The 12095-nt window shown below is 39.2% G+C and overlaps 1 protein-coding gene across 3 annotated transcripts in view; it reads left to right on the top strand.

Annotated features, from left to right (window-relative positions):
• TTC4 (tetratricopeptide repeat domain 4) overlaps window positions 1–12095 on the top strand; it is a 34493-nt gene that overhangs the window by 12841 nt on the left and 9557 nt on the right. For all 3 annotated transcript variants that reach the window (XM_020871408.2, XM_020871409.2, XM_020871410.2), the window contains exons 7-8: window positions 1050–1267; window positions 3110–3191. In XM_020871408.2, coding sequence (XP_020727067.2) covers window positions 1050–1267; window positions 3110–3191 — 300 coding nt within the window. The remainder of the gene's footprint in view (window positions 1–1049; window positions 1268–3109; window positions 3192–12095) is intronic.

The raw sequence follows: 12095 nt of genomic DNA, 5'->3' as shown, positions 1-12095 counted from the left end.
CCTACAACAGAAAATTTGTCAACATGTTAACAGATTAAACAGAAGGGAATAACTCCAGAGAGATTTGGTCATTTTCTCAAATGTGGAGTATTAGAATGCCTAGACATTGGCATACAGACATTATTTTGGTACTCTCCTTTAACTTCACATCTGAAACTTCTGTGTACTTGAGAACTGCTCTAGAGAGTAATACACCCAAAGCTATATGTATTGTATTTTAGTGGTTTAAAGCTGGGGTCAGCAAGTTGCAGCCGGTGGCTCATGGCCCTGCCTATTTGTGTCTTACTGATGACTATTTTCATACTACAGTGGCAGAGTTGAGTAATATCCACAGAGATCATCTGGTCCACAAAACCTAAAATATTTATTAATCTGTCCCTTTCAGGGAAAGTTTGCAAACCCCTGGTGTAGGAGATACCATCAGGGTAGTTTTGATTACATGTCATTTTTCCCTTGTGGGCTAGCCTTAGGAAACTCCCCCCAGCATACGTAAGAGGTGACTCTACCATTCAGATCTTTGATTTATCCTTATTTCTATGAGAGATTCAAGATTAAGTCAGTGTATGTATAATTTTTCATATCCCACGTCCCAGCCAAATTGAAAACATTTGCCATTTTTGTACATGCCACTCTCTGCATTTTTTCAGTACCTTTGCACATGCTGTTCCTTGGCTGTTTCCTGGGGTAGAATGCCCTTCCACTCCCCTGCACCCCAATTCTTCTGCCTTTCAGAATCACTTTTCAAGACCTAGCATTCCCCAGTCACTTCCAGCCTCCAGGCTGAATTAATTATTCATGGTCTGCAGTTCCACAGCTTTACTTCTTCCCTTATGTTGGACTTATTACCATGTCTAGTTCATGTCTGTGACAACAGTCTCGCTTGTGGTAGAAGGCCGGTAAAGGTGAGTTCAGCAGGTGTCACGGATAATGAAGACAAATCATGTGTAGAGCTGGCCTTCACAGAGCTCGTAATGTTATGGTTTTCCCTGTTTTAGTGAAGTGAGTTTGCATCCTTCTCACATAACATGTATGTTTTTGCTTTAATCCAGGCTAGGAACATCAAGCTAGTTGCTGAAGCTCCTGGAGAGGATGAAGACTCAGCCTCAGAAGGTCTCAGTGAGCTTGTCCTGTATGGCCTCAGCTCTGAAAACCCCTGTGGAACCAGGCTGAGTGTGGATGACCAGGGAAGACTGAGCTGGCCTGTGCTCTTTCTGTACCCGGAGTATGCCCAGTCGGACTTGGTCTCTGCTTTTCATGAGGACTCCAGGTAACGTCCTTCCCTGGGAGCCTTCTGTGGTGCTTGCATGCTCTTCCCTGTTCTTTCGGCAGAATGGCCAGGTAGAATTTTGGGTGAGGAGGGAAGAGAATAGTTTTAGAGAGTTTTATTTCACAATCTGGTTTAGCATAATCTCTCTAACCCATAGCTGATTTCTCCTTTCACTAAGAAGCTTTGCAATGAGAGACATGGTCTCACTGTCATACTAACACCACAGTACAGTGTTTGTCAAGCACTGATAGTTGTCTCTTGTGAGAGGTGAAAGCATTGGAGGTAGTACATGAATAAAACTGAAGGGTGTGTTTTTTAGAAAACATATAACTAGTGATTTTAACATGTGATTTCATAGTTAATGGCTAGACTGTGGCTCATTATAGGAATGTTGTTAATCCTGAGTAAGTTAAAGAGAATTACTATGTCATAATGGGACAAATATTCAGCAATACGTGAACCGTGAACTTGCACGTGTTCAAATTGGATTTAGAAAAGGCAGAGGAACCAGAGATCAAATTGCCAACAACTGCTGGATCATCGAAAAAGCAAGAGAGTTCCAGAAAAACATCTATTTCTGCTTTATTGACTATGCCAAAGCCTTTGACTGTGTGGATCACAATAAACTGGAAAATTCTGAAAGAGATGGGAATACCAGACCACCTGACCTGCCTCTTGAGAAACCTGTATGCAGGTCAGGAAGCAACAGTTAGAACTGGACATGGAACAACAGACTGGTTCCAAATAGGAAAAGGAGTACGTCAAGGCTGGATATTGTCACCCTGCTTATTTAACTTATATGCAGAGTACATCACGAGAAACGCTGGGCTGGAGGAAGCACAAGCTGGAATCAAGATGGCCGGGAGAAGTATCAGTAACCTCAGATATGCAGATTACACCACCCTTATGGCAGAAAAGTGAAGAAGAGCTAAAGAGCCTCTTGAAGAAAGTGAAAGAGGAGAGTGAAAAAGTTGGCTGAAAGCTCAACATTCAGAAAACTAAGATCATGGCATCCGGTCCCATCACTGCATGGCAAATAAATGGGGAAACAGTGGAAACAGTGGCTGACTTTATTTTTCTGGGCTCCAAAATCACTGGGGATGGTGATTGCAGCCATGAAATTAAAAGATGCTTACTCCTTGGAAGGAAAGTTATGACCAACCTAGACAGCATATTAAAAAGCAGAGACATTACTTTGCCAACAAAGGTCCGTCTAGTCAAGGCTACGGTTTTTCCAGTGGTCATGTGTGGATGTGAGAGTTGGGACTATAAAGAAAGCTGAGCACTGAAGAATTGATGCTTTTGAACTGTGGTGTTAGAGAAGACTCTTGAGAGTCCCTTGGACTGCAAGGAGATCAAGTGGTCCATCCTAAAGGAGATCAGTCCTGGGTGTTCATTGGAGGGATTGATGTTGAAGCTGAAACTCCAATACTTTGGCCACCTGATGCGGAGAGCTGACTCATTTGAAAAGACCCTGATGCTGGGAACGGTTGGGGGCAGGAGGAGAAGGGGACGACAGAGAATGAGATGGTTGCATGGCATCACCGACACAATGGACATGGGTTTGGGTGGACTCTGGGAGTTGGTGATGGACAGGGAGGCCTGGCGTGCTATGGTTCATGGGGTTGCAAAGAGTCTGACACGACTGAGCAACTGAAATGAACTGAACTGAATGGGACAAATGATTCACATATTTTGGGCACTGTTGTCAAAATGGATTAGGCCTGCATTTCATGATTTATACATTATTGATATCTCCGTGAATTGGTGTCCAGGGGATGGGATGTGGGAAAACAGATTATGACTTACTGATACCAGAAAGTACATGTTATATTTCCTTAGGTTTATTGATCATCTAATGGTGATGTTTGGTGAAACACCATCTTGGGATTTAGAGCAAAAATACTTCCCTGATAATTTAGAGGTAAGAGAAGTTTTCTTTTGTCCTTCTATGGGAATTAGAGTTGGGGGAATCAGGGTGGAGCAAGGTTTCACGCCTTTTTTAAAAAAAAATTGTGGTAAAATATAAAAAACATAAAATTTACCATTTTAAACATTTCAAAGTGTACACTTCAGTAGCATTAAGTGCATCCACATTGTTGTACAACCATTACCACCGTCTGTCTCCATTTTCATCATCCTGAACTGATGTTCAGGAACTCTGTTCCTCCTGTCTCTGAATTGATCTACTCTAGGTGCCTCATGTAAATGGAGTCATAGAGTATTTGTTGTTTTTAATCTGGCCAGTATTGTTTTAGTTTCTCAAGTTTATGGTAAAGTGATTCAGTTATATTTTTTCCAGATTATTTTCCATTATATGTTACTGTGAGCTATTGAAAATAGTTCCCTGTACTATAAAGTAAATCTTTGTTGCTTATGTATTTTACGTATAGAAGTTTGTATCTGTTAACCCCATACTCCTAATTTATCCTCCACGTCTTTCCCCTTTGGTAGCGATGTTTGTTTTCTGTGTCTTTGAGTCTCTTCCTATTTTACATGTAGATTCATTTTTATTTTTATTTTTTTGCCACACCACATGGTGTGTGGTATCTCAGGTCCCTGACCAGGGATTGAACCTGTACCCCCTGCAGTGGAAGCACAGAGTCTTCCATTGTACCACTGGGGAAGTCCCTGTATTATTTTTTAGATTCCAACATGATACCGTATATTTTCCTTTGACTTGCTTCACTAAGTATAATAGTGATCCATCCTTGTTGCCGCAAAAGGCAGTTTTTTTTTAATGGCTGAGTAGTATTCCATTGTGTGTATATACCACATCCTCTTAAGCCAATCGTCTGTCGATGGGCACTTGTGGTGTTTCCATTCTTGGCTATTATAAATTGTGCTGCCTTGAACATTGGGATACATGTGTCTTTTCAAGTTAGAGTTTTCTCTGAATATATGCCCAGGAGTAGGGTTGCTGGATCATATTGTAACTATTAGCTTTTTAAGGAACCTCCATATTGCTTTCCATAGTGGGTGCACCAATTTACATTCCCACCAACAGTGCAGGAGGGCTCCCTTTTCTCCACATCCTTTCCAGCATTTATTCGTAGACTTTTTAATGATGGCTGTTCTGACTGGTGTGTGGTGTTACCTCACTGTGGTTTTTGATTTGCATTTCTCCAGTAATTAGCAATGTTGAGCATCATTTCATGTCTCTGTTGGCCACCTGTGTGTTTTCTTTGGAGAAATGTCAGTTTGGGTCTTCTGCCCATTTTTGAGAGTTTTTATCATGAGTGGATGTTGAATTTTGTCAAATGTTTTTTTGGTATCTGTTGAGATGATCGCATAGCTTTTGTCTTGCCTTTCGTTAATGTGATACATCACACTGATTGACTGGTGTATGTTGAACAGTCCTTGTGACCATGGAGTGAATACAACTTGATCTTTTCTTCTTTATACTCCCTTCCCCCACATTTTGTGATTTTTATGTCCTATTTATTTTACATCTCATTTATCCTTTTGCTATTAATTATAGTTTTAATTGCTTTTACAGAATATTTTGGTTTTATAATCTGTGTACTGGCTTATTTAAATGATCTTCTATCCTTTTATATATTTGCCTTTCCCACTGTGATCTTCCTTTCCAATAGATTCTGCTGCTTTTTTATTTAGAGAAGACCTTTCAGTACTAAAGACCCATGAAAGTGAAGTCGCTCAGTCGTGTCCGACTCTTTGTGACCCCATGGACTAATGTAGCCCACCGGGCTCCTCCATCCATGGGATTCTCCAGGCAAGAATATTGGAGTGGATTGCCATTTCCTTCTCCAGGGGCTCTTCCTGACCCAGGGATCGAACCCAGGTCTCCCGCATTGCAGGCAGATGCTTTAACCTCTGAGCCACCAGGGAAGCCCACTAAAGACCCTTAGTATTGCTGAATTCTTTTAGTTTTGCCTGTCTAAAAGAAATTATTTATCCTTCTTTCTTTTATAAATGATAGTTTTGCTGGGTAGGGTTGTAGATTTTTCCTCTTTAGGACTTTGACTATATCATGCCACTCTCTGGACTGCAATGCTTCTGCAAACAAATCAGCTAATAGCCTTACTTGGGTTCCTCTTTAACTGACTCTTTCTGACTGTCTTTAACTGACTGTCTTTCTCTTGCTGACTTTGGAATCTTCTCTTTAACTTTTGCTATTTTAATTATATTGTGTCTTGTTCTCTATCTATTCAGGTTCATCTTGTTTGGAACTGTCCGTCTGTGTTTCCTGTACCTGGATATCTTTTTTTTTTTTAGGTTTGGGAAATCTTCTGCCATAATTTCTACAAATACATTTTTGATCTTTTCTCTCTCTTTGCTTTCTGGAACTTCTATTATGTGTAGGTTGGCATGCTTTATATTAATCTGTAGATCTCATATGGTTTTTTTTTTTTTTAATTTGTCTTTCTGTCTGCTCCTCTGATTGGGTAGTTTTCATTATTCTATTTTCCAGATCACTTATTCATTCTTCTGTGATGTGTAGTCTGCTATTCATTACTTCTAGAGTTGGTTTTTAATCTTAGCAATTGTCTAATTTCGATTGATTCATGTTTATAGTTTCTAGTCATTTTTACAGTGATCAGCATTTTTACTGATAATCTTTCTTAATTCCTTTAGCATTTTTATTACCTCCTTTTTGAACTTGAGGTCTAATAGACTGGAGAGGTCTGTTTCATTATTTGTTCTTTCAGGGGAATTCTGTTCTTCTAACTGGAAGAAGTTCCTCTGCTTTTTCATTTTACTTCACTGTCACTACCTCTCTGAATTTATGAAAACAGTTACCTATTGTGGTCTTAAAAAAGCATTCCTGCTCAGAGTGTGTCCAGTATTTTTGGTGTGAGGGCTGTTTTGGGTATGGATGCCAGCCACATCGTTCTTTTTTTTTTTTTTCCATTTATTTTTATTAACTGGAGGCTAATTACTTTACAATATTGTAGTGGTTTTTGTCATACACTGACATGAATTAGCCATGGAGTTACATATATTCCCCATCCCGATCCCCCCTCCCACCTCTCTCTCCACCCGATCCCTCTGGGTCTTCCCAGTGCACCAGGTCCGAGCACTTGTCTCATACATCCAACCTGGGCTGGTGATCTGTTTCACCCTAGATAATATTCATGTTTCAATGCTGTTCTCTTGAAACATCCCACCCTCACCTTCTCCCACAGAGTCCAAAAGTCTGTTCTGTACATCTGTGTCTCTTTTTCTGTTTTGCATATAGGGTTATCGCTACCATCTTTCTAAATTCCATATATATGTGTTAGTATACTGTAATGGTCTTTATCTTTCTGGCTTACTTCACTCTGTATAATGGGCTCCAGTTTCACCCATCTCATTAGAACTGATTCAAATGAATTCTTTTTAATGGCTGAGTAATATTCCATGGTGTATATGTACCACAGCTTCCTCATCCATTCGTCTGCTGATGGGCATCTAGGTTGCTTCCATGTCCTGGCTATTATAAACAGTGCTGCGATGAACATTGGGGTGCACGTGTCCCTTTCAGATCTGGTTTCCTCGGTATGTATGCCCAGAAGTGGGATTGCTGGGTCGTATGGCAGTTCTATTTCCAGTTTTTTAAGAAATCTCCACACTGTTTTCCATAGAGGCTGTACTAGTTTGCATTCCCACCAACAGTGTAAGAGGGTTCCCTTTTCTCCACACCCTCTCCAGCATTTATTGCTTGTAGACTTTTGGATAGCAGCCATCCTGACTGGCGTGTAATGGTACCTCATTGTGGTTTTGATTTGCATTTCTCTAATAATGAGTGATGTTGAGCATCTTTTCGTGTGTTTTTGTGCCATCTGTATGTCTTCCTTGGAGAAATGTCTGTTTAGTTCTTTGGCCCATTTTTTGATTGGGTCATTTATTTTTCTGGAGTTGAGCTGGAGGAGTTGCTTGTATATTTTTGAGATTAATCCTTTGTCCGTTGCTTCGTTTGCTATTATTTTCTCCCAATCTGAGGGCTGTCATTTCACCTTGCTTATAGTTTCCTTTGTTGTGCAAAAGCTTTTAAGTTTCATTAGGTCCCATTTGTTTATTTTTGCTTTTTTCTAAAATTCTGGGATGTGGGTCATAGAGGATCCTGCTGTGGTTTATGTCGGGGAGTGTTTTGCCTATGTTCTCCTCTAGGAGTTTTCTAGTTTCTGGGCTTACGTTTAGATCTTTAATCCGTTTTGAGTTTATTTCTGTGTATGGTGTTAGAAAGTGTTGTAGTTTCATTCTCTTACAGGTGGTTGACCAGTTTTCCCAGCACCACTTGTTAAAGAGGTTGTCTTTTTTCCATTGTATATCCTTGCCTCCTTTGTCGAAGATAAGGTGACCATAGGTTTGTGGATTTATCTCTGGGCTTTCTATTCTGTTCCATTGATCTATATTTCTGTCTTTGTGCCAGTACCATACTGTCTTGATGACTGTGGCTTTGTAGTAGAGTCTGAAGTCAGGCAGGTTGATTCCTCCAGTTCCATTCTTCTTTCTCAAGGTTACTTTGGCTGTTCGAGGTTTTTTGTATTTCCATACAAATTGTGAAATTATTTGTTCTAGTTCTGTGAAAAATACTGTTGGTAGCTTAATAGGGATTGCATTGAATCTATAGATTGCTTTGGGTAGTATAACCATTTTGACAATATTGATTCTTCCAATCCATGAACACGGTATATTTCTCCATCTGTTTGTGTCCTCTTTGATTTCTTTCATCAGTGATTTATAGTTTTCTATGTATAAGTCTTTTGTTTCCTTAGGTATATATACTCCTAAGTATTTTATTCTTTTTGTTGCAATGGTGAATGGTATTGTTTCCTTAATTTCTCTTTCTGTTTTCTCATTGTTAGTGTATAAGAATGCCAGAGATTTCTGTGTGTTAATTTTATGTCCTGCAACTTTACTATATTCATTGATTAGCTCTAGTAATTTTCTGGTAGAGTCTTTAGGGTTTTCTATGTAGAGGATCATGTCATCTGCAAACAGAGAGTTTCACTTCTTTTCCTATCTGGATTCCTTTTACTTCTTTTTCTGCCCTGATTGCTGTGGCCAACACTTCCAAAACTATGTTGAATAGTAGTGGTGAGAGTGGGCACCCTTGTCTTGTTCCTGATTTCAGGGGAAATGCTTTCAATTTTTCACCATTGAGGGTGATGCTTGCTGTGGGTTTGTCATATATAGCTTTTATTATGTTGAGGTATGTTCCTTCTATTCCTGCTTTCTGGAGAGTTTTAATCATAAATGGATGTTGAATTTTGTCAAAGGCTTTTTCTGCCTCTATTGAGATAATCATATGGTTTTTATCTTTCAATTTGTTAATGTGGTGTATTACATTGATTGATTTGCAGATATTAAAGAATCCTTGCATTCCTGGGATAAAGCCCACTTGGTCATGGTGTATGATTTTTTTAATATGTTGTTGGATTCTGTTTGCTAGAATTTTGTTAAGGATTTTTGCATCTGTTCATCAGTGATATTAGCCTGGAGTTTTCTTTTTTTGAGGCATCTTTGTCTGGTTTTGGAATTAGCGTGATGGTGGCCTCATAGAATGAGTTTGGAAGTTTACCTTCTGCAATTTTCTGGAAGAGTTTGAGTAAGATAGGTGTTAGCTCTTCTCTAAATTTTTGGTAGAATTCAGCTGTAAAGCCATCTGGTCCTGGGCTTTTGTTTGCTGGAAGATTTCTGATTACAGTTTCGATTTCCTTGCTTGTGATGGGTTTGTTAAGATCTTCTATTTCTTCCTGGTTCAGTTTTGGAAAGTTATACTTCTCTAAGAACTTGTCCATTTCTTCCAAGTTGTCCATTTTATTGGCATAGAGCTGCTGGTGGTAGTCTCTTATGATCCTTTGTATTTCAGTGTTGTCTGTTGTGATCTCTCCATTTTCGTTTCTAATTTTGTTAATTTGGTTGTTCTCCCTTTGTTTCTTAATGAGTCTTGCTAGTGGTTTGTCAATTTTGTTTATTTTTTCAAAAAACCAGCTTTTAGCTTTGTTGAGTTTTGCTATGGTCTCTTTTCTTTCTTTTGCATTTATTTGTGCCCTAATTTTTAAGATTTCTTTCCTTCTACTAACCCTGGGGTTCTTCATTTCTTCCTTCTCTAGTTGCTTTAGGTGTAGAGTTAGGTTATTTATTTGACTTTTTTCTTGTTTCTTGAGGTAGGCCTGTAATGCTATGAATCTTCCCCTTAGCACTGCTTTTACAGTGTCCCATAGGTTTTGGGTTGTTGTGTTTTCATTTTCATTCATTTCTATGCATATTTTGATTTCTTTTTTGATTTCTTCTATGATTTGTTGGTTATTCAGAAGTGTGTTGTTTAGCCTCCATATGTTTGAATTTTTAATAATTTTTTTCCTGTAATTGAGATCTAATCTTACTGCACTGTGGTCAGAAGAGATGACTGGAATGATTTCAGTTTTTTTGAATTTACCAAGACTAGATTTATGGCCCAGGATGTGATCTATTCTGGAGAAGGTTCCGTGTGCACTTGAGAAAAAGGTGAAGTTGATTGTTTTGGGGTGAAACGTCCTATAGATGTCAATTAGGTCTAGCTGGTCCATTGTGTCCTTTAAAGTTTGTGTTTCCTTGTTCACTTTCTGTTTAGTTGATCTATCCATAGTTGTGAGTGGGGTATTGAAGTCTCCCACTATTATTGTGTTACTATTAATTTCCTCTTTCATACTTGTTAGCATTTGCCTTACATATTGCGGTGCTCCTATGTTGGGTGCATATATATTTATAATTGTTATATCTTCTTCTTGGATTGATCCTTTGATCATTATGTAATGTCCTTCTTTGTCTCTTTTCATAGCCTTTATTTGAAAGTCTATTTTATCTGATAATGAGTATTGCGACTCCTGCTTTCTTTTGGTCTCCGTTTGCGTGGAATATTTTTTTCCAGCCCTTCACTTTTAGTCTGTATGTGTCCCTTGTTTTGAGGTGGGTCTCTTGTAGACAGCATATATAGGGGTCTTGTTTTTGTATCCATTCAGCCAGCCTTTGTCTTTTGGTTGGGGCATTCAACCCATTTACATTTAAGGTAATTATTGATAGGTATGGTCCCGTTGCCATTTACTTTGTTGTTTGGGGTTCACGTTTATACAACCTTTCTGTTTCCTGTCTAGAGAAGATCCTTTAGTATTTGTTGAAGAGCTGGTTTGGTGGTGCTGAATTCTCTCAGCTTTTGCTTGTCTGTAAAGCTTTTGAGTTCTCCTTCATATCTGAATGAGATCCTTGCTGGGTAGAGTAGTCTAGGTTGTAGGTTATTCTCTTTCATTACTTTAAGTATATCCTGCCATTCCCTTCTGGCCTGAAGGGTTTCTATTGATAGATCAGCTGTTATCCTTATGGGAATCCCTTTGTGTGTTATTTGTTGTTTCTCCCTTGCTGCTTTTAATATTTGTTCTTTGTGTTTGATCTTTGTTAATTTGATTAATATGTGTCTTGGGGTGTTTCGCCTTGGGTTTATCCTGTTTGGGACTCTCTGGCTTTCTTGGACTTGGGTGGCTATTTCCTTCCCCATTTTAGGGAAGTTTTCAGCTATTATCTCCTCGAGTAACTTCTCATGGCCTTTCTTTTTGTCTTCTTCTGGGACTCCTATGATTCGAATGTTGGGGCGTTTTACATTGTCTCAGAGGTCCCTGAGGTTGTCCTCATTTCTTTTGATTCTTTTTTCTTTTTTCCTCTCTGCTTCATTTATTTCCACCATTTTATCTTCTACCTCACTTATCCTATCTTCTGTCTCCGTTATTCTATTCATGGTTCCCTCCAGAGTGTTTTTGATCTCATTTATTGCATTATTCATTTTTAATTGACTCTTTTTTATTTCTTCTAGGTCCTTGTTAAACATTTCTTGCATCTTCTCAATCTTTGTCTCTAGGCTATTTATTTGTAACTCCATTTTGTTTTGAAGATTTTGGATCATTTTTATTATCATTATTCTAAATTCTTTTTCAGATAGATTCCCTATCTCCTCCTCTTTTGTTTGACTTGGTGGGCATTTTTCATGTTCCTTTATCTGTTGGGTATTTCTCTGCCTTTTCATCTTGTTTAGATTGCTGTGTCTGGAGTGGGCTTTCTGTATTCTGGTGGTCTGTGGTTCCTTTTTATTGTGGAGGTTTCACCCAGTGAGTGGGGTTGGACGATTGGTTTGTCAAGGTTTCCTGGTTAGGGAAGCTTGTGTCAGCGTTCTGGTGCGTGGAATTGGATTTCTTCTCTCTGGAGTGCAATGGAGTGTCCAGTAATGAGTTTTGTGATGGGTCTATGTGTTGGGTGTGACTTCGGGCAGCCTCTGTGTTGACACTCAGGTCTGTGTTCCTGCGTTGCTGAAGAATTTGCATGGTATGTGTTGTTCTGGAGCTTATTGGCTCTTGGGTGGTGGTTGGTTTTGGTGTAGGTATGGAGGCTTTTGGATGGTCTCTTATTCCTTAATGTTCCGTGTAGTCAGGAGTTTTCTGGTTTTCTCAGGTTTTGGGCTTAAATCTCCTACCTCTGGATTTCAGTTTTATTCTTCCAATAGTCTCAAGACTTCTCCAACTATACAGCACTGATAATAAAACTTCTATTTTAATGGTGAAAAGATTCTCCACCGTGAGGAACAACCAGAGAGGTTCGCAGAGTTACATGAAGAATAGGAGAGGGAGGAAGGAGATAGAGGTGAGCAGGAGAAAAAGGGGGACACAAGATGAGAGAGACAGATCTATGCTGTTATCTGTTCCCAAAGTGTTCTCTGTAGCCCAGACACCCACAAAGATTCACAGAATTGGATTGGGAAGAGAAGGGGAAAGGAGGAAATAGAGGTGTTCTGAGCTAGAAAACTGAGAGTCAAAAGTGGGAGAGAGTAATCAACACACTCCTGAATAAAAATGGG

Source organism: Odocoileus virginianus, chromosome 5, assembly GCF_023699985.2.
Source record: "Odocoileus virginianus isolate 20LAN1187 ecotype Illinois chromosome 5, Ovbor_1.2, whole genome shotgun sequence".
Lineage (NCBI taxonomy): Eukaryota > Metazoa > Chordata > Mammalia > Artiodactyla > Cervidae > Odocoileus > Odocoileus virginianus.
Note: the sequence above shows the minus strand (reverse complement) of the source record. Positions and strands in the feature narration are given on the sequence as shown.